This window comes from Eleutherodactylus coqui, chromosome 4 (assembly GCF_035609145.1).
Source record: "Eleutherodactylus coqui strain aEleCoq1 chromosome 4, aEleCoq1.hap1, whole genome shotgun sequence".
In the NCBI taxonomy this organism is placed as follows: domain Eukaryota; kingdom Metazoa; phylum Chordata; class Amphibia; order Anura; family Eleutherodactylidae; genus Eleutherodactylus; species Eleutherodactylus coqui.
The window spans coordinates 265,832,133-265,855,328 of NC_089840.1; the positions used below are offsets into that span (position 1 = coordinate 265,832,133).

Genomic DNA, 23,196 nt, shown 5'->3' on the forward strand with positions numbered 1-23,196 from the left:
AAAGCAGGCCAATCACTAAGGGGTTAATCATTAATTCTTCACTATTTTCAATACATCTGCTTGTTGTCGAATAATGAATGCTAGGCCGGATTCACATGGCCGGAGGCGTTTTTACATGCGCCCACTGGTGCCGTAAAAAAGTGTGAACGGCCGCACAAATATAACGTTTGTGCGCCTATTCAGACGGCCACAGCCCAGCACATACACACTGAGGCCACAATGCCTTCCCTCCCCCTCACCAACTCTCTGCCTCTCTCCTCCCATCCAGCTATTTGCAATGGAAGGGGCGGAGCTAAGATCCTTCCCCTTGCCTGCAGTCAGCAATGGGAGGGGGTGGGAGCTTAGCTCCGCCCCTTCCCATTGCAAACAGCTGGAGAGGAGAAGAGAGGAGGAGAGAAGAGTGAGGGAGTTAAGCAGTCATGCTGCTAAACTCCCTCCCAACTCCCTTCTCTGGCCGCTGTCATTGGTTCCCATAGGAGCTCATGCAGGTTCTGACGTATTCCGGCTGGGAAGGTAGTTCCAGGACTATCTTTCCTGCCCGGTGTAAAACCGCCCGGCGCTATATTTACCAGCTGGGCACTTTTATGCTACGGGAATACGCCTCTGTGATCTGATGCATTGGAATCCAATGCATCAGATGGTAGCATATATCAGCCGGCGGTGAAAACGGCGTCCGATATACGCTCGTGTGAATAGGCTCTTACAATGTAACCTGTTTTTATTGCTCACCAAAAGTTCCTATAGAAGTCTATGGGGGTTGCGCAAGTGTGCACGCAATACGCAAGGGGATGCGTGAAAAAAGAAGACACCTGAAACACATTAGGCTAAATAGCCATTTAAATCGGGGCGTGGTTATGTCCTGCGCACAAAAAAAACAGGCCTTGTGTATGGAAGAAGTACAGTATAAAAGGCGGGTTCACATAGGCGTATTTGCGCGCGTTTCTGTACAAGCAATACACTGTGAATTGAACCCATTGATTTCAATGGCTTCGTTTACATCCCCATATTTACGCCCGTTTTTGCACGCGGGAAAAAAAGCACAGCATGCTCCATTTTGGTGCTAATTCTGCATCAATGGTCGCCATAAAAGTCTATGCGCAAATGTGTGCACAATACGCAAGCAGATGCGTGAAAAACTGCATAATTCCGCTGGGAAAAAGAACATATCTGGGACTCATTAGGCTAATTAGCTATGTCAATGGTGGGCCGGCAGTTGCATGTTTACTTGCGTAGCAAAAAGTACAGTAAAATACCCCGACAAGAACCCAATAAAAACTCATTCACTACTCAAACATGTTGTGCTGAGTCGCGTGCAAAGACCCATACGCCCGTGTGAAGGAGCCCTAATAGTTGTATAGTATTAGTGTCTCCCAGTGAGGTTGTGCAAGTCATGGCTTCCAGTAATCTCCTGGCTACAATGCCCCCTAGTGGTACTGTATAGGAGTATTTCTCCGAGTATAATTCAGGATAGGTCATCATCATCAAGTGGCAACCTGCTTGCTATCACAGAATACATCAGACACTCCTCCTGAACGTGGGCACCACAGATGACCTGGTGTTCCTGATTGGTGTTTGGGTACAGGCCTGCTTTGAGTTGAAACTCCACCATACCCTACACAAGGATGACCATCTGAAAACCATATTCCCGGACCCCCCGCTTCTCTATTACAGGCAACCTCCTAATTTGAGGAACTTTATAGTCAGGAGTGCATTACCCTCTGACACACAAAAAGGAACTTCTCTCTGCAATGTGAGGAGCTGCAAGACCTGCTCACATGTACGGACTACGGACAGGATACGGATCCCCAACACACAGCAGGACTATAAGACCCCGGGGACATTCACATGTTCCATGTCCAATGTTGTGTACCTGATCTTGTGTAGTAAATATCCCATTGGGGGGGGCTTTATGTTGGAGAAACAGGACAAAAACTTAAAGCGAGTGTTACGATCGTGTGGGCAAACTAAGCATGGGGCCCACATGATCGTGACCAAGAGGACTGGATACACACAAGTTTCAGACAACTGACTCTGAACTACAAGGAGGATGACATGGCCCTACCTGAGCGGGGACATCGTCCCAATAAAGGGCGGCCCAAGGGTCTTCGGATCTCGGCCCTAGCTGAACCTAGGAACCACCCCACCAGAACAGGATACATACACATGCCACATGACAGGGATAGAACAACAGGACACACAGAGCCAGAAACCACAGCATACAGCAGCCAAAATGCAACCACTACTAATGGGTGATAAGCTATATATAAATACCTGGTATTAGTTGATATTTTGAACAAAACGTGGAAGCTAGTGGGCCATTTCAAGGCTCCTGGCTATACCGCTAGTCCTTACACTAACCAGGAGACCAGCAGCACTGGACACAGAACACACAGCAAGCTGCAACAAGACAGAACAGGGCACAGATCACACAGCAAGCTGCAACAGGACAGACAACCAAGCACGGACTCTACTGGCACACACTCTACCACCACGGACTGACTCCACCCAGAGCTCACATGCACACAGATGACACTCCACAGCAAGTCTAAGTGTCCTCATACAGGGGGGATAGACAGTCAGCCACCGTGCTGACATAGGGAACTGTGTCAGGGATCCACCAACTGACACACAGAACAAGACATAAGATGTTTGGAGGCACCTGCCAGGGGAAGGGAAAAGGGGAGCTGCATGTGCTGCAGACTAGGACTACAGGTGTCCAAACCATCTTTGGGAAGCAGAGAGACACAACAGACCTACATGCAAACACAGATCTGAGTGGGAACAAAACAGTCATATGCAAACAGTACAAGACCAGCTTCAAACTGACAGGAGATGGGTTTATATATGCTTCAGACTAAAGGGGATTGGCTGCTGGAGAATACCACATCCAGCAGCTCAATTAACCCTCACCTCCTGAGGAGCTGTGCTGCTAGTAACCTTAGTACTACAGATTCCAGCAGCACATGTAGCAGCGAGGATAAGATCTTACCTCCACACAATTAAACAGAGAAGGACAGAATTCCCTGTGGCGGAGCACTTTGCCAGTCACGGACACAACATAGAAGATATGAAAGTTATGATACTGAAAGGCAATTTCAATTCACAAAGCCATAGAAGAATTAGGGAATATAAATTTAGAACAACTTTTGACACTTTCAATAGAGTGTTAAATCCTTCACGAGGATTCATGCGTGAATGGGAAGTATGAGAAATCTATAGCACAGATAACACTGCTGGCCTGGTGACCCCCTAACACTAATTCAGGGATCATAAAATCTTCACTCCCTTATCAGTGACTATTTAAGATGTTTGTGTTTCTCTGGTAGTATTCTTTTAAGTGCAAATGATTCACATCCATGTCTGTGCCTTGTCATAAGTATGTGTGTATAAATATGCATGGCTCTTCGGATCTATTCCACTTAAGCCTAAAGCAGATGTCTGCGTTAGTTCGAAAGCTGGCATTAACAGCATGTATTTTTGTTAGCCATTAAAAGGTATCATATCTACAAGATTATGTGGTTTCTCTTACTGAGAACAATCACATTAAGATACGCCTTGATTGTGAATATGCATAACTTAATACAATTCATTATCATTGGTCCTTAACTCTCAGTATGTGAACTGATGTCATCCTGAAGGCAAAACTTTCCACCGGGTCGTTGTTTCGATGGTTTATAAGCTCTCCAGAGTTAAGGGCTTACTCAGACGACCGTATATCAACCGGGTATTCACGCCGTCCGTAATATGGCATCTCTCTCTGCAGGGGGAGGAGGCTGAAAGAGGCGGGAGCAGTGCACTGAGCTCCCACCCCCTCTCCGCCCCTCGTGACTATTTGCAATAAAGGGAGGTGGGACAGGGGCGGAGCTAATTCCCGGGAATTTAGCCCCCGCCTATCCCGCCTCCTCTCATTGCAAATAGTGCAGAGGGGCGGAGAGGGGGTGGGAGCTCAGAGCACTGCTCCTGGCTCTTCCAGCCTCCTCCCCCTGCAGAGAGAGACGCCGTATATCAGACGGCGTGAATACCCAGTCGTCTGAATAAGCCCTAAGGCCGAATGCACATGAGTATGCACAGATTCTGCATGGGAAATCTAGCTTTCTTGAATCTTCATCTGTACTGCAGATAGTCTGCACGGCTCGCCGTCGGACATGCGCAGTACAGGTTTTTTTTTTAAACTCCTGCTTTTTCCGCGGATCGGACGGCTTCTATTAACTTCAATGGAAGCCATCCATACAGAAATCGCAAGAAATGGAGCATGCTGGAATTTTTCATCCGCAAGTGGAAACTGCAATTGGTTATTGCTTGTGTGCATGAAGAATCATTTTTCCATAGCATGCTATGGAGGGTTATTGCTGCGGAAGCTGGAGGGGACGCCCGATCCTGATTCCGCAGCAAAAATCTGCCCGTGTGCATGAGGCCTCACTCTTCTCTGGCCATACCTGTATGTTACCTATTTCTAGGCTCATTGCTTACATTCCTAAGCTTATACATGTGCCAAAGGCCTTATGTTCACAGGAAAAATATGGCCCTAGCGGACCTCTGCTGCAGATTTCCGCAGCGGATGCACTTGAAGTTGTCTGAAGTTGTTTGCATGCGGTAGATCCATTGAGATAGAGGACAATTGAGCCCATCCGCGCATGATTCATGTTAAAATGGTGCATGCTGCGTTTTTTTAACTGCACATGAAATCTGCAAATTCCTTAAAATACCATCTGTGGCTATTTAATTAATGTGGATGGTCAATGCTTTTCTATGGGATGCGGATATGTGGATTTCACGTGCGGGAGAACCGTGCGGATTTGATATATATAATTTCCCCGTGGACATGAGGCCTTAGGGGATGTTCAGCTGTAGGTGTTCCGTGGGTCAAATATGCTTTAAAAATCTGCTGCGGATCTACCCTGTGTGTACATGGCCTCAGGGCTTAAAATGACGAACGAGTTTGTGCACACTTTTGCTTGCGTGATACTCACATCTGTAAAACATGACTATTAGAGCCTATTGATTTCAATGGGTTCATCCTCACGAGCGCTTTCTCGCACGCAATTCCTGCGTGCGAGAAAAGATAGGACCTGCCATGTTTTTCTGTGTTTTACACAGCAAACTGCCATAGAAGTCTATGTCAGGTTAAGAAAAAGCCAAGGGGAAGACTGTGACTGTCGGACAACGCAGGGAAGAGAAGACAGCTGCCCCTTTAAATTGCAAATCCTGCACGCAAGAAAAGATAGGACCTGCCCTATCTTTCTTTATGATATGCAGAAAGCTGCCATAGAAGTCTATGGCAGGTTTAAAATATCAAGGTGAAGGGTGTGACCCTGCGGCCAACCCTTGCTCATGCACAAATATGCTCCGTTGCGGTGAGCGTATTTGCGAATATGTTCATTTGTTGAAGCTCTAAAATAGAAATAAACACATAGCAATGGCATGCAAATCACTTAGCATACGCGTATGTAGTGGCCCAGAACTAATGTGGCCCCTCCATAATGTTATATGTCTGTCTCGTGCCATTCTCTTGTCAGTGTCTTATTTGTAGTGTGCAGTTGGTATATGTATTGTATCTTTGCAGCAAATGTCTGGGTTATGTCTGAGAAATGTATCATGTTGTAGGTCATGTGATTATGTTATGCATAAGTGTTTGCGAGGATGCTATGCTACTGAGAGAGTAGTTAAAGGGGTTGTCCCGCGAAAGCAAGTGGGGGTATACACTTCTGTATGGCCATATTAATGCACTTTGTAATGTACATTGTGCATTAATTATGAGCCATACAGAAGTTATTCACTTACCTGTTCCGTTGCTAGCGTCCTCGTCTCCATGGTGCCGTCTAATTTTCAGCGTCTAATCGCCGGATTAGACGCGCTTGCGCAGTCCGGTCTTCTTCTTTTCTGAATGGGGCCGCTCGTGCCGGAGAGCGGCTCCTCGTAGCTCCGCCCGGTCACGTGTCGATTCCAGCCAATCAGGAGGCTGGAATCGGCAATGGACCGCACAGAAGACCTGCGGTCCACCGAGGGTGAAGATCCCGGCGGCCATCTTCACCAGGTAAGTAAGAAGTCACCGGAGCGCGGGGATTCAGGTAAGCACTATCCGGTTTTCTTTTTTAACCCCTGCATCGGGTTTGTCTCGCGCCGAACGGGGGGGGGGCTATTGAAAAAAAACAAAACCTGTTTCGGCGCGGGACAACCCCTTTAAAGTTAGTCTATGCAAGAGAGTCTGAGAGTGGAGGCAATGTAAGAGTGCAAGAAGTTCTGCTCTGAAGTCTGTGAGTGACCCCTGCAGACAGTTGTTGAAGTCTGTGGGTGGAGAATGGAGGAAGCTGAGCTATTCCCTTCTGCTTGGCCTGGACCTACTCTACCCAGGATGTGCCAGTGCTACCACTAAGCACTGAGAGAGTGAGAAACAAGGACCGCTGGTTCAGAGAGAAAAGGCACCAGAAGTGTGAGTGTTGGCTGGTAGAGTGTTGGAGAGAGAAAGTTGCTAGGAGCGGGATCACACAGATAACTAGGACTGTGGATTGTCCGGATTACCCCAAGAGTCCTTGCTGTCACACCACCTTCAAAGAGTGTAATTGTGCCAAAGTTACAGTAAATGAATACTACCAACCATTCCCGGTTTGCCCAGAAAGTTTCCCTGTGTGTGGACTGACTTCATCAAGATTCACCGCAGAGGACGGAATGGTGGCGTCACGAGTGACAAAAGAATTTGAAGGTAACTCCTGGTTGCTTTTCCCTCTGACCTCCCCCAGCAGTAACTTGGATGGGTCCCGCACTACCCCCAGGGGAGGAAATGGTAGCGCTACCATGACATAGTTATTTTCATCTACCTCGCCATCTCCTTGGCTGTGGGCCTGTTCCTCGGACGCTGCATGTGCTGCGTATTTTCAATCCTCATAGCCTACATTAGTGTGTAATACGCACCAAAATAGGACATGCTGTTTTTTTGACATGCGTAAGAGCAGCTTCACATGGACATATTTGCGTGTGCAATACGCAGAGAATTGAATCCATTGATTTCAATGGGCTCATTCTCATATCCATTTTTGCATGCGCTGAAATAAAAAGCGGCGTGCTGTATTTTAGTGGGCTTAAAGCCTCATAGAGGTCTATGGAGGGTGCACAAATGACAACAAAACCGGTGTAACTGCGCATTACGTTGCGCAATTTCACAGGAAAAAGAACAAATCCGGAATTAATGAGGCTAAATAGTCTTTTAAATTTGTGCCTTTTGAAATGTCCATGTCAGCGCAAAAAGTACAGTAAAATGCGCAAAATTGAGTGCAAAAGCACAAAGTCACAATTATATTGCGCGAATGCGTTCATTTTTTTGTGCGTACATCTGTGTGAAGCCGCCCTTATGGGTGCGTAAAAAAAAAACTGTTATGTTTGGCCCAGTAGAAATCAATGGGCTTTTAGCACCGTATTTTAAGGCGGTTTCAGACGGCTCTAGATGCCAGTACGCTCGCCGCTACGGAGTGTAATTGCGCCTGAACGATGTTTTTCTTCGGTCCTTCAAACTCATGCGTGAAAAAAAAGCGACATGCTCTATTTTTGTGTGCACTTGCGCAGGCACGCGCACGTAACACTCCACTGCGCAAACACGTTGTGCAGGAGCAAACATTTTGACGCTTCCGCTTGTCTGAGACCGCCCTCAGGGCTCCTTCAGATGACCGTGTTTGTCCATATTTTTGTGCACGCGCAAATCTGCACGTGCAAAACACAGAGAATAGAACCCATTGATTTCAATGGATTCATTCTCATAAGCGCGTTTTGCACGTGCACATTTTGCGTGCGCAAAAAAATAGGTTCTGCTTTTTTCCTTCCTTTTGTCCAGTGAAACTTCCATAAACGTCTATGGAAGGTTCGCAAATACGTGAAACGTACATGAAATACTGCGCAAAATGCAGTATAAGAAGACAGCTGGACCTCATTAGCCTTTAATAGCCAATCAATTCGATGGAAAGGCATTGTTACGCGCACATGTGTGAACTGGCCCTGCGTGCGCAAAAAGTACAGTAACATGCGTGCAAAAGTCTGGCTCTTCAAGCTTCATTGACGTGCAAATACGCTGCGCGAGGATATTTATGCTAACGCTCATCTAAAGCCGCTCTTACAAATACAGCCATATCCAGTTCTTGATGAGCGTATTATGGCGGTATTACTGCATCCATAATACGAATATGCGTAACCGCATGACTATGGAGTTTACTGACTCGAACTACTAGCATCGTAAGTCCCTATGATGCTTGTAGTTTGGGTCAGTAAACCCCGCGGTCCGGCCGGTACACATATCCGTGTTACTGACGCACAAATGCGGTCTTAGGACTACACACGAGCGTCATTTTGACGCAGAGTAGGCACGTTAAAAGACTGCATCTAAAAGAACCTGTGGTTTCCTATCGGTTCCTTCAACTTAACGATTTTTTGACGCGCCAAAAAAAAATTGCGCGTCAAAAGATAGGACTTGCCTATTGCGCTATGTGCCGCTGACGGCACAACGGCTCCATAGTCTCCTATCGAACCAGCCGGCGGGAATTCTGTTCATTGTTCTGGCAGCCGAGGGATTTTGGGGCCGCAGTATCACTGCACGACTCCGCTGGCAGCCGCCTAAACCACGACTTGGTCGCGGCTATTCTTTGTTCACGCGATTTAACGCTCCGATAGCCGCGATTTTTTATTGTGGCTATCGGAGCGCTAAAATGACGTTTGTTTGAAAGAGGCCTTAGGCTCCATTCACACGGGGCAGTTCGGTTGCAATTAAAACCGCACCAAAAAGTGCATTTTTAAAACCGTGCGCATTTTTTGCCACATTTTACTAGAGCTCACAAGGTTTTACCGCTGCACTTTTGGCGCGGTTTTCATTGCAGCCGAACTGCCCCGTGTGATTGGAGCCTCGTCTGAAACCGGCCTCAATCTGCTCGTTCCGGACTATCAGAACGCCATCAAGCGCCAGATTAAAAGAGTTTCAGCGTGTCTGTATTTTGGAATGAACAGATGAATGAATCATTCACAATTCTCCAGCCTCTGATTGTCTCCTTTGGGCGTCAATGTCTTTAATTGCAGCCGGCACTCATCAGCCGGCGCTAACGGTCGCCTTCTGTGGTCCTGCGTGCCGATCCGTCATATTGATCTGTACGCTGGATTCTCATATATTTTCACGAACGCCATTTTATTTTTAGCCCAGGAAAATATTTGTGCCCCCCTCATATCCTCCCCTCATATCTGCCGCCTTTAGCTGTAGGGACCTTGTAGAGACACTAATGTGGGAAGACAGAATATAATATGGTGGGTGGGGGAGAGGGAGGAGAGAGAAACGGAGAGGACATGAAGCGCAAGGTAGTGGTATGGAAGGGAGGGGGGTAAGGACCACCGCCGCCCTCCGCTCCCCTCCACCACCTGCAGCAGCTTTCCCATTGGCTCGGCGGAGCTGCCAGTCTACAGCTGATGTCATCCTGCAGTGCTGCTAGACTCTGCTCCATCCTAAGGACATTACACAGACCCTCCCCCGGAGCCAAGCATCCCCCTGAAGCTCCACATCTCCCTCCCCAACGCAGAGCATCTCCCCTGGAGCAGAGCATCTCTCCCACCCCCTGGAGTACACCTCTCAGCACATCATTCCTCCTTCAGCGGAGCCACCGATCATTTTTTGCCATTTTCCCGGTGCTGAAATCGCCCCCCGCCCAAGGCAGAGCGTACCAGGTGAGCAGCATGAATCTAGGGGCATCTGCAGAGCAATCCTCCCTCTGCAGAGCATCTCATACTCCACTGTCACGAGCATCCCCCACATCAGCATCTTATACAGCAGAGCATTGATCCAGAGCAATTGGTACGGCACCAGCATCCAGCATAATCCCACCGCACAAGGCGCAGGTGGGGGGTACAGGGATAAAAAATGGGGGGCACTGTGGATAATAACTGCAACCTGTGACATTGAGATTGCCATGTGACAGGCAGACTGCAGCTTGCAATATAGAATAGACAGTCTGACAGATGAATTAGACCTTGCGTGACAGTGTTGTCGGGGTGGGGGTCCTTTGAGGGATCATTTGGGGTCTTTAATATTGAACAGTCCAAATATTACCTTTTATTACCCTGGATGTGGTGAGACAGACTGCCGGAATGTTAGAAAAGACAAGACAGCTGGCAGGATAGAGACGGCTGTCTGACAAAGAGAGTGCACGGATAGACGAGAGCGTCTGTGATGTCACGGAGAGAAATCGTTCCTGGAGATTGATATTGGCATTCTCTTTTGTCCCTACAGAAGCATCGTATGAGATCCACTGAGTGATACAGCGAGACCCCCGTATGTGAAACGAGACCACCGGAGACTACTAAGAATGATCCACAGAGACATCTGCCTGTCGGTGTTACTAGTCACGGCCGTTCTGCACCTCGTTACCTGCAATAAAGGTCAGTATGGAAATGGGGGGCTCTATGTGTAATAGCCGGGGTATACGGCGCCATACAGGCCTCGATAGCAGCTCCCCCAAATCCTAACTGATCCCCATGAAATACATGTCCAAAGTCGCCCTCTCATGACATATTGTCAGAAATTCTATTTCTCCACCTCTTTGTTATCTGTTTCTAGGAAAGCTGGGTGACAGCCAATATGGCCGACACTACGGGATCCCTGGGGTAGTCACAGATAGGACATTCTATTGTCACTTCAAAGTCTCGGAAACTGTGCGACAACCCCGGCTATGGCAGCCATATGGGTTGTCAGTCACCCAGCTTTTCCAGAAACAGATGTAACTGAGAAGCGAATGGATAGAATTTGCGCCAGCGTGAAATTGCAAATTAAAAGCCACTACATCAGATGTCGACGACTCATCCAGAGCTCACACAGCTCTGCTACAACCTCCTTTTCTGACCTTTGTCTAGAAGAGGTTTGGGTTGCAGACCCCAAATTTGCAGCTTAGGGGCCATTCGCGGAGCTCAGTCAGGGTCCTTTTACATGTACTGCTGCAAGTATCCGCTTCGAGGTCCGCATGTCTATATGTGCGTTTTGATGTGGCAGATTTAAGCGTTTTGAATTCCGCATCAAACAACACGTCAGACTGCAGATTTCGGTGCAGATTTCTCTGCCCAGCAGCAAATTCCACTATGAGTTCCAGAAGGTATGAAAGCACCCGTAGTGTCCACGACCCCAACCAGTTGTCCGTAGAGTTTAGCGTCATGTTCACTTTAAGGGGGCGTTCACACATAGCGAATTTGCTGCATATTTTTCACATCCAAATCTGCATCAAATTCTGCTCCATTTACTGTGGATGTTAATGAGGATCTGCATCACAATCTACACCAACATTTGCTATAAGGGGCCTACACGAGGCGGAAATGGTACAGAATCTGCATGAAATTCCTCTGCAAAAACCGAATTAAAATCTCCAGCAAACTTCACGTCTTCAAATGAAGAAGCAGCAAAAACTGTCAAACTCCGCATCAAATTGTGCAGATTTTGACGCAGTTTTTGGTGCCGATCTGCACCAAAATAGGCAATGTATGAATGCACCCTGAATGGGTTTTCTGGTCCACTAATAAAGATGACCTAGTCTTAGGATAGGTCGTCAATATCTGATTGCTGTTGGTCTGCCACTTAGAAACCCACCAATCATCAGATTGAACAGGCAGTGGCGCCTGAGTGTGCACCGCGGCCTCTTCAGTGCACAGCAGGCATAGTGCCATATGTACTATAGCGACTGTGCTTGCTATAGAGAAGCAGCACTGATGCGAGCACCACGGCCTCTTCAAACCGCTGATCAATGGCGCTCACGAGTGGCGGACCCCCTCCGGTCAGATATTGGTGACCTATCCTAAGGATAGGTCATTAGTATTTGAGTCACGGAAAACCCTTGGAACTGAAAACATGCTGGCAGTTGTGGTTTCGCAACAACGGCAGAGCCATCATATTCACACGCAGTGGTTTTGCAGCGTTTTGCTTTACGGCACAGGCCAGAATTATCTGATTGGCTGCGAGATCTTGGGCACATTGAATTGTATGAATAACATCGAAACTTGCAGTTCTCCCATTTAGTGCTTGTAGATGTCTCCTCCTGCGGAATAGCAGCCATCACCCAGCGTTCCATCGCCTCTGAATGGTCTATAAACCTGTGTAGCCATGCTGTTAATGGTTAATTTATTAATGAATTTCTGAGAAATTATATTTCACATTTTTTTCCTCTTTTTTACTAATCTACTTCAGTGTCAGTCTTTACTGCAGTTCTGGCATTCAGTTCATGAATCTGGGAACCCAATATCATAGGTCCTTCTTACTCGCAGTGTGGGGGGAAAATAAAGCCTGTGATTGTCATCAGTGAATCATGCTGGCTGCAATCTCTGGGGGCCTCAAATTACAAATTAGCAAAAATGTGCTTTTTTTTAAATCATCTGTTGCGCCATATTTTGAATATCCGTATTTATTACTCGCTGTCATATACAGCGTTGTGGAGTACGGTGGAGTCTGCGCTATGGCTAGGGCTCCAGAACGACTTTGGTCGCAATACACGTCACATGACCAAAGATCGCATTATGGTCCCACTACATCATATGAGTGCATGGATGTTGTCACGTCTCCAGCCCGACAACCGCAAAGTACTCCAACCATGATGGACTTGTCAGTCACGGCTGTGGTGACCTGCAAGACGCAACATCGCCGCATTCACTTCCATCAGGATAGGGTTCAGGATGGGGTTTGACTGCTGGGACCTTGACCGATCCCGAGAACGGGGTCTGGTCAGTCCCAAAATGAATGGCGCGGCATGTATGCTGCCGTCCTATTCGTTTCAGTGACAGCGCCGAAAATTGCTGACTACAAGCTTTCAGCAATCTATGGTGCGGTCATTGAAATGTCCCATTGGTCAGACCCCCGCTGACCAGCTCGTTATCCCCCATCACCAGAAAACCCGCTGCGCAACACGCAGCGAATAGTACCCATTGACTTCAAGTGGGTTCGTGCACGAAATTTTGCTTTCGTTCGTGTGAAGCCTGCCTTATTAGGAAGCTGAGATATGAGGAGCTGTTTGCAAGGTTTGACCGTGCAGAGCTGCTGTTTTGTCAGTCGGGCAAAACATTCTCTGTGACAGACCGCCATGGCACAGGGACCCCTAAAACAGCTGTATAGTGTGAGGAGGTTGCAAACATCTCCTCATATCTCAGCTTCCTTGACCCCTGGGAGTGTAACAATGAAGGACGGGGCTGCTTGCAGTCACCACTTAATGTCTACGTATTGAGTGGCCTTCTGCTATAAGACTGGGATATTAGAATGGCCCCCATAGGCCTCAATAATCTAAAGTAACAGTAAGACTGTCCCTGTTGCCCATAGCAACCAATCAGAGCTCAGCTTTCATTTCACCACAGCACCTGCAGAAATGAAAGCTGAGCTCTGATTGGTTGCTAGGGGCCACAGGGAGAATCAGAGCTCAGCTTTCATTTCTTCAGCTGCTGTGGTAAAGTGAAAGCTGAGCCCTGATTGTCCCTGTGGCCCTTAGCAGCCAATCAGAGCTCGTCTTTCATTTTATCACAGCAGCTGAAAAAAAAATAAAAGCTGTGCTCTGATTGGTTACTAGGGGCAACCAAGAGAGTCTTACTGTTAGACAGTTTTGATCAATGAGGCCTTATGGCTGCTGCACCCGGCGCCGGACGTTGCTAGGCAATGCCTTGCGTTTCGCTGAATATAACTGAAGGGAATGCGCTGGGTGTGAAGGTCGGGGAGCTTTTGTTAAGGATCATTAGTTATATAAGAAAAAATCAATCCCCCCCCCATCATTCCCGGATGGTAAAGCTCCACATGATCCCAATATAGCGATGGCTGAGGACGCTGACGGGTGTAAAGTGACAGCTGCTCGTCGCACGTTCTATTTGTATTCAGAAGCGAAAGGAGTTAATGATTTATGAAAACAGCTCGGTAGACAAAACGTGCATGTGATCCTATGCATAATGTATGGGGTAAACAGACGCAGAGCGCAGTCACATGCAGACGGAGAAAGTCTAAATAGCCTCGAAAGCCACGGATGCTCCAAAATTTGCCATTATCAAGCAACCTGTGACTCTTTGGGCGTTGAAAAACTACAACTCCCAGCATGCCCTGACAGCCTCAGACTGTCAAAGCATGCTGGGAGTTGTAGCTTTGTAGCAACTGGACAGCTGCAGGCTGGGGACTAGATTGGAGAGAGATATACACTACATGATCAAAAGTATGTGCACCCCCAAATGTCACATTCCTATGATCTTATCCACTACTAGGGTCATTAATATGAAGCTGGTCCATCACAAGGACCACTAGATTTTGGAACATGGTGCCTGGGATTTACTTTCCTTCCCAATTTTGGGTGATGATGATGAATGACCCGTGGTTGGCATTTGGGTTGGGTTCAGAAGCATAGCTACCATGTGCCATTTATAATACTGGCATCTTCTTATGTAGCAGGGGGACTATTGGGCTTTCTCAGGCGCCAGGGCCTGGGTGCAACTGCTACCTTTGCACCAACTACAGCTACACCCCTACTTATACCCTCCCTAATTTGGGTAGCAACCCATTAGAAATACATTTTCGTGGCCAGTGACTGGCTCCAAATTCACCTCCGAATGGGGTTGTCTTCTGCTGGACCCATGGGGCCCATTAGTAAGAACCGTCATAACTAGTACCCATGAAGTCAACCAATGTGGCAGTCCTGTAAAGTTCCCAATTCGTTCCCCTCTCCTACATACAGTACCGCCCTGCATCTGCATGCTGTCCATGGCACTTGGCCATATATCACCATGCCCCACAAAGTTGTTCAATTGACCAGATCCAAACCATGAACCTTCTTCCATTAGAGTCTACATTTGTAAGAAGTGTCTCGTCAAATCCACCAAATGCTTATGAATACATCAGACAGCCACATAGTGAATGTTTGCATGCTCTTCAGTTCCGTGGTAGTGGCTTTACACCACTCGAGCAGATGTTTGGCATTGTGCAAACCTCTGAGGCTTGTGTCTGGCTGTTCGGCCGTGGAGATCTACTCCATGAAACTCCTGATAAACATGATGCTTGAGGGAACTATGATGAGTGTTACTAGAGCCCCTTCATGGCTGAGCTCCTTAATGTTTCTGCTTCCCAGTAATTGCCCTTACAGGTGACCAGAGACAGACATTTGACAAATGAATATGCAGGAAACACATGCTAATGTTCGTCCATGAAGATTCAGTGACTGTATACTGGACTTTATCCAACTTGTGACTGAAGTGTCCAAGCCAATAGTTAGAAAGGTGTCCATATACATCTAGTTGCTGTTTTATGTTGTTGTGAGATGCATTGTGTCTTCCACTTTACAAGAACAACCCCATGATTTCAATGATAACTGTGTGATACTTAATTTCCCCTGTGGGGGCACTGCAGGGGAATTGAACACTTGCTACTGGGTTCATCTGCTGATTACACCTGATTGCTTGGGATCCCGTCAATGGGACAACCTGTGACCAACTTCATTTTCTCTTTTTCCTGATTTTTATGTTTTGTCTTCTTCCTCCCTCATTCCTACCCTTTTACATTTACACTTTCCTGTTTTTTATGTCCCCCAATGTTTCTCGATTTCCTCCAATCTTGTGCTGTCTTCATCCTCAACCGATCCCTCTTGATCCACCCTTTTCTTCGTCTCCCTGTTATTCATTACCTTTCTGTTCCTAGTCTCCTTCCTACTTCCTCTTTGACTTTTCACAGTCTCTTTACCATTCATCTTCTTCCATCTTTATGTTCCTGATCATATTCCTTCTTTATGTTTATGTTCCTCTTCTTTTCCTTATATTTTGATGATTTTCTTCCTGATGTTATAGTTCCTGGTCTTCTTTCTTCCTCCTCATTACTGTCTTGATCTTCTCCCTACATCATTGTTCTGTTCCTGATCTCTTTCCTCCCTCACATTCGTTCTCCTTCTCTGTCCTTACTGATTTTTATGCTCTAAATCTTCTTTCCTAATCTTAATTGTATAAATCTTCTTCCATTCTTATCTTCATGATCTTAATCCACTTGCTTCTTCATCCCTTCAATGTCTATCTTCTTCCATCTTTATGTTCACGATTTCCTTCTTTCCTCATCTTTACATTCTCATCTCTTTCCTTCTTCACCTTTACATTCTTAATCCACTTGCCTTTCCATTGCACCATTGTTCATCTTCTTCCATCCTTGTGTTCCTAATCTCCTCCCTTCATCATCCATATGTTCTTGATCTCCTTCTTTCCTCATCTTTATGTTCTTGATCTGTTCTGGACTTCATTTTATTGATCAACTCCCTACATCATCCTTATGATCTTGATGTCTCTCCTTCCTCATCTTTATGTTCTCGAACTTCTGTCTACATAATCTTGATGTTCGCTCTCCTTACGTTAGTATTCTTATGTTATTGATCATATCTTTATGTTTTTATATCCCCCTGCATCATCTTTATGTTCTTGATCTCCTTAATTTCTCATTCTTATGTTCCCGATCTTCTCCCTACATAATGTTTATGTTCTCTCCCCTTACTTCAGTATCGTTATATTCTTGATTTTCTCTTTGCATCATCCTTATGTTCTTGATCTCTTCACTACATCATCTCTGCATTTCTGACCTCATCCCTACATCATCTTTATGTTCTTCATCTCCTCCCTACATCATCTGTTACATGCTTGAAGAGCACAAGTATGATGTCCCTCATAGACGACACCAAAACATGAAACCAAGATGTAATGGTCCAATATATAATGTATATCACCAAAACGAGGGAAACACAACCAACCTTTGCTTGACTCTACCGAAAAGCAGGGTGATAACCCCAATAGGGACGGCCACAAATTTTGAACCTAGAGGACCTAGTCTGTCCCTAGATGGAGAATAAGGAAAATTATATAGCAGATGGAAATGCTAACGGAGCTAGGCTAAGGTGAATAAACCCCACACAGAATAGCCACAGGTAAATAGCTGACAGTAGTCCGCTACCACACCAAGCACCTCAGACAGGACAGGGTACAGGCGTCCAACAACCCTTTGGATAAAGGGAACAAACAAAACAGGACACAAGTATTCAACAACCAATTGGACAAAGAGGAAGCAGACAAGATAGGACACAAGCGTCGAACAACCCATTGGACAGAGGGGAAACAGACAGGACAGGGCTCAGACATTGTCAAACTTGTTCCAGACAAACACGCAAAGATCTGCACAGCATGCATACACATAGGAGAATAACCGGTGTCCAAGTAGGGGTGGGATCGGAAAAAAATGCACTTCCTTATGGCTGTTTGGCCAGTTAGAGAAAATATCTTCCTGTCGGCCAATCAAGCCATGCATCACAGGAGATGTTGAAGCTGGGAAGAGAAGATGACAACATTAAACATTGAGCAATTTTTAACAGATGACACCTAAGGGACCTTTTGAAGTGACAGGAAAGGTCACAACCTGACCCATAGGCCTCTCACTAGCCAAGCCAGAAACCTGCTGCACACTGATGAGGGGCAATACGCCTGAAACAGCTGTCTGTGCATGGTTATTCTGGCTTTGGCAGTTTCTAGTCATTGTTACAAGGCTTGTTTAAAAAGTCTAGCATTGCCTTACAGGAACGCTGTCTTCCAATAGGTGGTGCTGCAGAGGTATTATTTCATCTTCCCATTTCCAGGCTGTTAGGGCATGCTGGAGAGACATAGGTTAGAGGCCAATATTATACAGTAACATAGTATGCAGGGCTGAAAAAAGACATATGTCCATCCAGTTCAGCCTATATAGTATCTCCTATGGCCGTGGCCTTCAAAACTACAACTCCCAGCATGCCCTACAGCCTTGTAGTTCTGCAACAGCCACTGAGTTCTGATGAAATCATCATGTATCAGCCGCTACAATAGTATTTGAAGTTTTGAAGCGTCCAACACTTGACCCCATGACTTACGCATTTCAAGCCTGTGATATTATACCGATCCGTGCTTACAGTTCTTTTCCATTGCATTTGTCTTTGCACATCTAATAGTCCAAGCGGGAAGATATTATAATCTCACAAGACACTCGGGAAAACACTTCTTCTCTCTGAAGGTCATTGCAGTCAGTAGCTATAACTCTGCTAAGATGACACTAACTTGCTTTGCAAGAATGCAGATGCTGGCGCTAGTCCGTGTAAGAGGGTAGCAGATGGCTGCCCGAGAGACTGAATGAAAGCTGCTTACCGAATCCTTTGGATTTTGGGTGCCAGTCAAATGTATTCAGAGCATTATCTTGGCGTCTGGAGGTAATTTATGATGCAGAGGATAAAAAAAAGGTGCAAAATCCTCTCTTGTAACACTTTGGGGGAAATTTTAAAGAATTAGCACAGGTGTTGCCCCTAGCAACTGTGGTGGCTGTCATATGATTGGTTGCTTCCCCCGAATCAGTTGCTTTGCATGGATTCATCTGTGATTTTGCTACAAGGAAAGGGATTGCAATGTAAGATGGTGTTTGCAAAATGAAAGGTGCAACAGACTTTAAAGGGGTTAGATAGACGTGTTTGCTTCGTTCCAAACACAGTGCCACCCTTGTCCATAGGGCTGTGTCTGGTATTGCAGCTCAGCTCCATTGAAGAAATTGGGAGCTGAGCTGCAGTACCAGACACAAACCGTGGACAAGGGTGGCGCTGTGTTTGGAAGAAAATAGACATGTTTTTCTAATTCCTTTAAGGGCTGTGTATACTTTTGCATTCTTTTTTCTTTCCCTTTAATCAGTGTGTCTTTGGAAATGAAGCCTTATTATAATTGGGTTTCATTAAAAATGTCTAATTGTTTGATTTTTTATGCTTGTATTGTTTGCCAAGCCACTGCAGACTATAGAACTGAAATCTTGGCAGATTCTGTCAGTAAACTGATAGCTCTTCCTCTAGCCTAGTTCCCTGTTGTGAACCTGCTTTCACTGCCTTTCCACTGAGTCATTACAGAGGGCTGTATGATAGTGCCAAGGGGTTGGTGGAGGAGATCAAGAGGACAGAGAGCTAGGAAAGCTACTATTAAAAAGGGCTGTAATTCACTCCCGGATTAATTTTCTTCTCTTCTCAGCAGTGAGAGGGAATGGGACCAGCAACTACATAGAGAGATAGCTGTGTAGTATTGGGTGGGAGTGGTTATGCTACACAGCCTCTGAAAAAAGGAGAGGGGAGAGAAGCTTGTGTAGTTCCATGAAAGAAATTAGCTGATCAGTGCTGAGAACGCTCCCCCAACCAGAAAATTAATTATAGAAGAGCCTGCAAACCAAGTATGAGGCTTTCTAAATGCCTTCCAAAGAAGGAAAACGCAATGCAAAAGAAAAACAAAACCCATAACTGCGCCATTTTTTTTCTGCAGGGACTTTGTGCATGAGAAATCAATACAGACACATCTTACTAAGGTTTCCATAACTTTTTAAGATGTTTTTTTTCAGGGTGGAATGAGACAACCTGACCCCATAACCCCTTTGGATTAGTAATTTTTTTTTTGTATTGCATCTGAGTCTATGGGTGCTGCGCAGAGGGTTAATTTAAAGCTCTTGGGCCCTATGACAACTATGATGTGTTATTTTATAGTACTAGTTTCCTCGTGTAGGGTAGAGGAACATTTGAGCCACCGCAAGGTCCAGGCCACCAGGTTGTGACAACATCTTCAGCACCGCCCATGGTTACACCCCTGCAGATCAGGCTTCCCAGTCCTCTGGAACAAGTTACATCTATTGAGATGCACAAGAGACATCTCACCACCATGGAGTTGCCAAAAGGGTTTTAATAGATACTCCAACCCATCCAGGGTGTTGATGGTCTTTCCAATAACATATACAGCGAAGACCCTTAAAAGGCTTTACCTGCCATAAGCACTGAGGGCATATTGTTGGGATTAACCCCTTGAGTGGCACGCCCGGAAAAGTTCCGTGACGAGCTCCACTGCTCACTATGGGACCTGCAGAGCACAGTGCCACAAGCTGTGACAGTGTGCTCTGCCTGCACAGACCCACACAGAGCAGTGCAAGGGCTTTGAAAAACCAGCAGAAGATATTGCCGACATGTCGGCAATGTCCTGCTTTGTTTACAGGTTGCCATAGAGACCATCGGCTTGTCAGAAGCAAGCCGATGGTCTCTGTGGCAGGGAGAGCTGGTTGTTAGCTGTCAGAGGACAGCTAGGTTCTAGCTCTTACAGCAGAGATCAGAGAAAACCTCCGATCTCTGCTGTGTTAACCCCTTACATGCTGCAGTCTATGTGACTGCAGCATGTAAAGGGCTGTCACTGCAGCATGTAAAGGGCTGTCACCATCGGACCCCTGGAATGTGATCAGGGGTCCTGATGGGTCCCTGTGGAAGTCCCCTAAAGAGACAAAAAAAAAAAAAAAATTTTAAAAAATAAAAAAAAAAAAAATTAAAAAAATTATTAAAAAAATAAAAAACACACTTGTCTCCCTTTACTTTGTAAAAAATCAAAAATACAATCACACATGTGGTATCCGTGTGCGTCGTAATGACCCAGAGAAGGAAGTTAATACATTATTTAACCCCTTAATGACATGGCCCCTTTTTTATTTTTTCCCCATTTCTTTTTTTCCTCCCCCCTGTTTAAAAAATCACAACTTGTCCCGCAAAAAACAAGCCCTTATATGGCCATGTCAATGGAAAAATGAAAAAGTTATGGCTCTTGAGACGCAACTGCAAAACTAGTTGAAATTCAATGATTAGACCATTTTAAAAAACCTGCCCTGGTGGGCACGACAGGGTGGTAGGAAACCTGCCACTCAAGGGGTTAAAGGGGTTTTCTCAAACTTCAATATTGATGACCTCTCATCAGTATCGGATCAGTGAAGTCCCCCGACGATCAGCTGTCTGCCACTTTACTGTATGTCAGGCACAGCGCCTTACACTGTATAGCGACTGTGCCTGGTATTGCAGTTCAGTCTCTTCGAATGGTTCTGAACTGCTCTTAGACTAAGTGACCAATGAACGTGACACCACAGGCCTGAAAAGATGCCACGACCCTCACCCAAGTGTCCGCAGAAAGGGATTGTGTGGACAGAAAGAACTCTTCAGCGAAAGGGGTCAGAGGAGGATGTCAGGAATCGCTCTGACCAACAGACACTACCTAGTCAAGAACAGCAGAATGAAACATTGGTACTCCAACTAACGTGTGCGAATGCAGAACTACAAGAAGCTTCCTGTCCGCATTTACCAAAATTCCTAGAGTACAATTTAATCATCTAGTGGAATCTACGCCACAACGAATTTCTGAGGTTCTGGAGGCCAAAGGAGGACCAACGTGTTACTAGATGGGGTCACTAATAAAGTGGCCATTCAGTGTAAATAATATGGCTATACAAAGCTCAGCTATTCCCACTAAGGTGTTCACATAATGCTGACATGCGGCGCTCCAATAGCGCCATACAATGTCCACTTAATCCCTTCACATTATATGGACATTGTATGGCGCATCAAGAATAAGGCCATAGAGTACCAAAATAATATCGCCATAATGTATCCACCTCATACAGCCATAGAATGCCCAAATACTACCGCCATACAGTGCACTGATAACAGAGATGAGACCAGGTTGCTAAATTTGGCGATTCTGATACATCAGTGAACGTTTTTTTTCCTGTACTCTATGTTTTGCACATACGGTTATGGAAGCCCCAGGAGATTTGCTCTTCTGCATCGCCGCGCTGTCACTGTACTTGGTCTCCTATTGGATAAATACATTGTATGACAAAGTGAGCAAAAATAAGATGTGAAAAAACAACGCCGGCGAAAAACACTGCCGCTGCCATCATCTGTATTTTGTCGAAAGTGCATTATCTGGGACGGACGCCAAAATGCCGGGTAGGCCATGCTTCTGCGAGAGCAGGGATTGATCTAGGCCTCGAGCCAACATCTACGGGAGGTGGTTGATCTCTTCAGCAGAACTGAGCGTGAGCTATATATTTAACTGTGAGTGCTGCCAGCTGGCCAACGCTGCCCCCCTTATACTAGTGTCAGGGTGCCGCACTGCATTCCATCCCATAATGCACTATATTGGTGATGCTTGTGCTTTATCTTGTGTGGCGCAGATTGCTTAGGTAGCAGAAATGCAGTCCTAAGCTCTCGCTCATGACCTGAAGGTTGTGAGTTCAATCCCCACTGGTTTAGGTAGGCAGCTCAAGGTTGACTAAGCCTTCGATGCTTCTGAGATCGGTAAAATGAGCACCCAGCTTGGTGGTAGGGGGGTAATAATGCATAAAAAAACGGAGACACACTCCATCCAAATGGAGCGTACGGAGCTCTTCTACTCCATAATACATTACTATGCAGGGTGTAGTGAAAAAGCCAGATCCAGCGCTATATCTCATATATTGCACTACTGCTGCCGTATAACAATAGTGTACCTGAATATGAAGCCAGGGATGCACTACACTAGGATATGGTGCATGGGGCCCCGGAATATGGGTTTCCATTTTTTATTGTGGCCCTTTTTATTTATTTTTTATGGCAATGCCAAGAGTTTTTGATTAAAATTTGCATTGTTTTTGTGAAATTGCGACCCTCACACATGTGTTTCACACGCGTGATGGGATTGCAAATGTTTCCTATTGATTGGAAACATTGCCCCGCACTCACATGCAAGTGCCAAGCCGTGGCTTATAAGGTCCCATTTGAAAAGAATGGTTTCATATTCGTGTGCGGTTTGTTCGCATCACACAAAACTGGCGCAAGAATATAGTTCATTTGGATAAGCTCTTAGAGGATTGTACCAGAATTTCAAATTATCCCCTTTCCCCCAGCGATAAGGGATAACTTGCTGATCAATGGGGGTCTCACCGCTGAGACCCCTGCCAATCTTAAGAACAGGAGTCCCATGCCTCCGTCCTTCTCTCTGCAGGGTCACTGCACCCTCCATAGTGAGGAGTCGGAATGAAGCGCTGGTTGCACAAGTGCACTAGCCCTCCATAACCCTCAATAGGACTACTGAGATACCTGAGTGGCACCTGCTGCCAGTACTCCATTTAGAATGACATCACTGGGGGGAAAAGAAGCGACCCCTGCAGAGTGATAGGAGAGCGGGATATGGGAGTCCAGTTCTCCAGATGAGGCGGGAGTGGGGGTCTCAGTGGTGAGATGCCCACCAGTCAGCTAGTTATCCCCTATCCTGTGGATATCCTGTGGACAGGGGATACCTTGAGATTCTGGTACAACGCCTCCAAGGCTAGAGCTACTTGAAGACCTTTTTTTGGCTGACATGAAGTTTCTGAAAAGTCGGGCA

General features: G+C 46.1%; 1 protein-coding gene across 1 annotated transcript in view; it reads left to right on the top strand.

The window, feature by feature from the left end:
• The first annotated feature begins 9,522 nt into the window (after positions 1–9,522).
• Positions 9,523–23,196, top strand: part of CLSTN3 (calsyntenin 3) — a 44,583-nt gene continuing 30,909 nt past the window's right edge. Inside the window, exons 1-2 of the mRNA XM_066601242.1 lie at positions 9,523–9,687; positions 10,250–10,398. Of these exons, the coding sequence (XP_066457339.1) occupies positions 10,326–10,398 (73 nt within the window). The 5' untranslated portion in view covers positions 9,523–9,687; positions 10,250–10,325. The remainder of the gene's footprint in view (positions 9,688–10,249; positions 10,399–23,196) is intronic.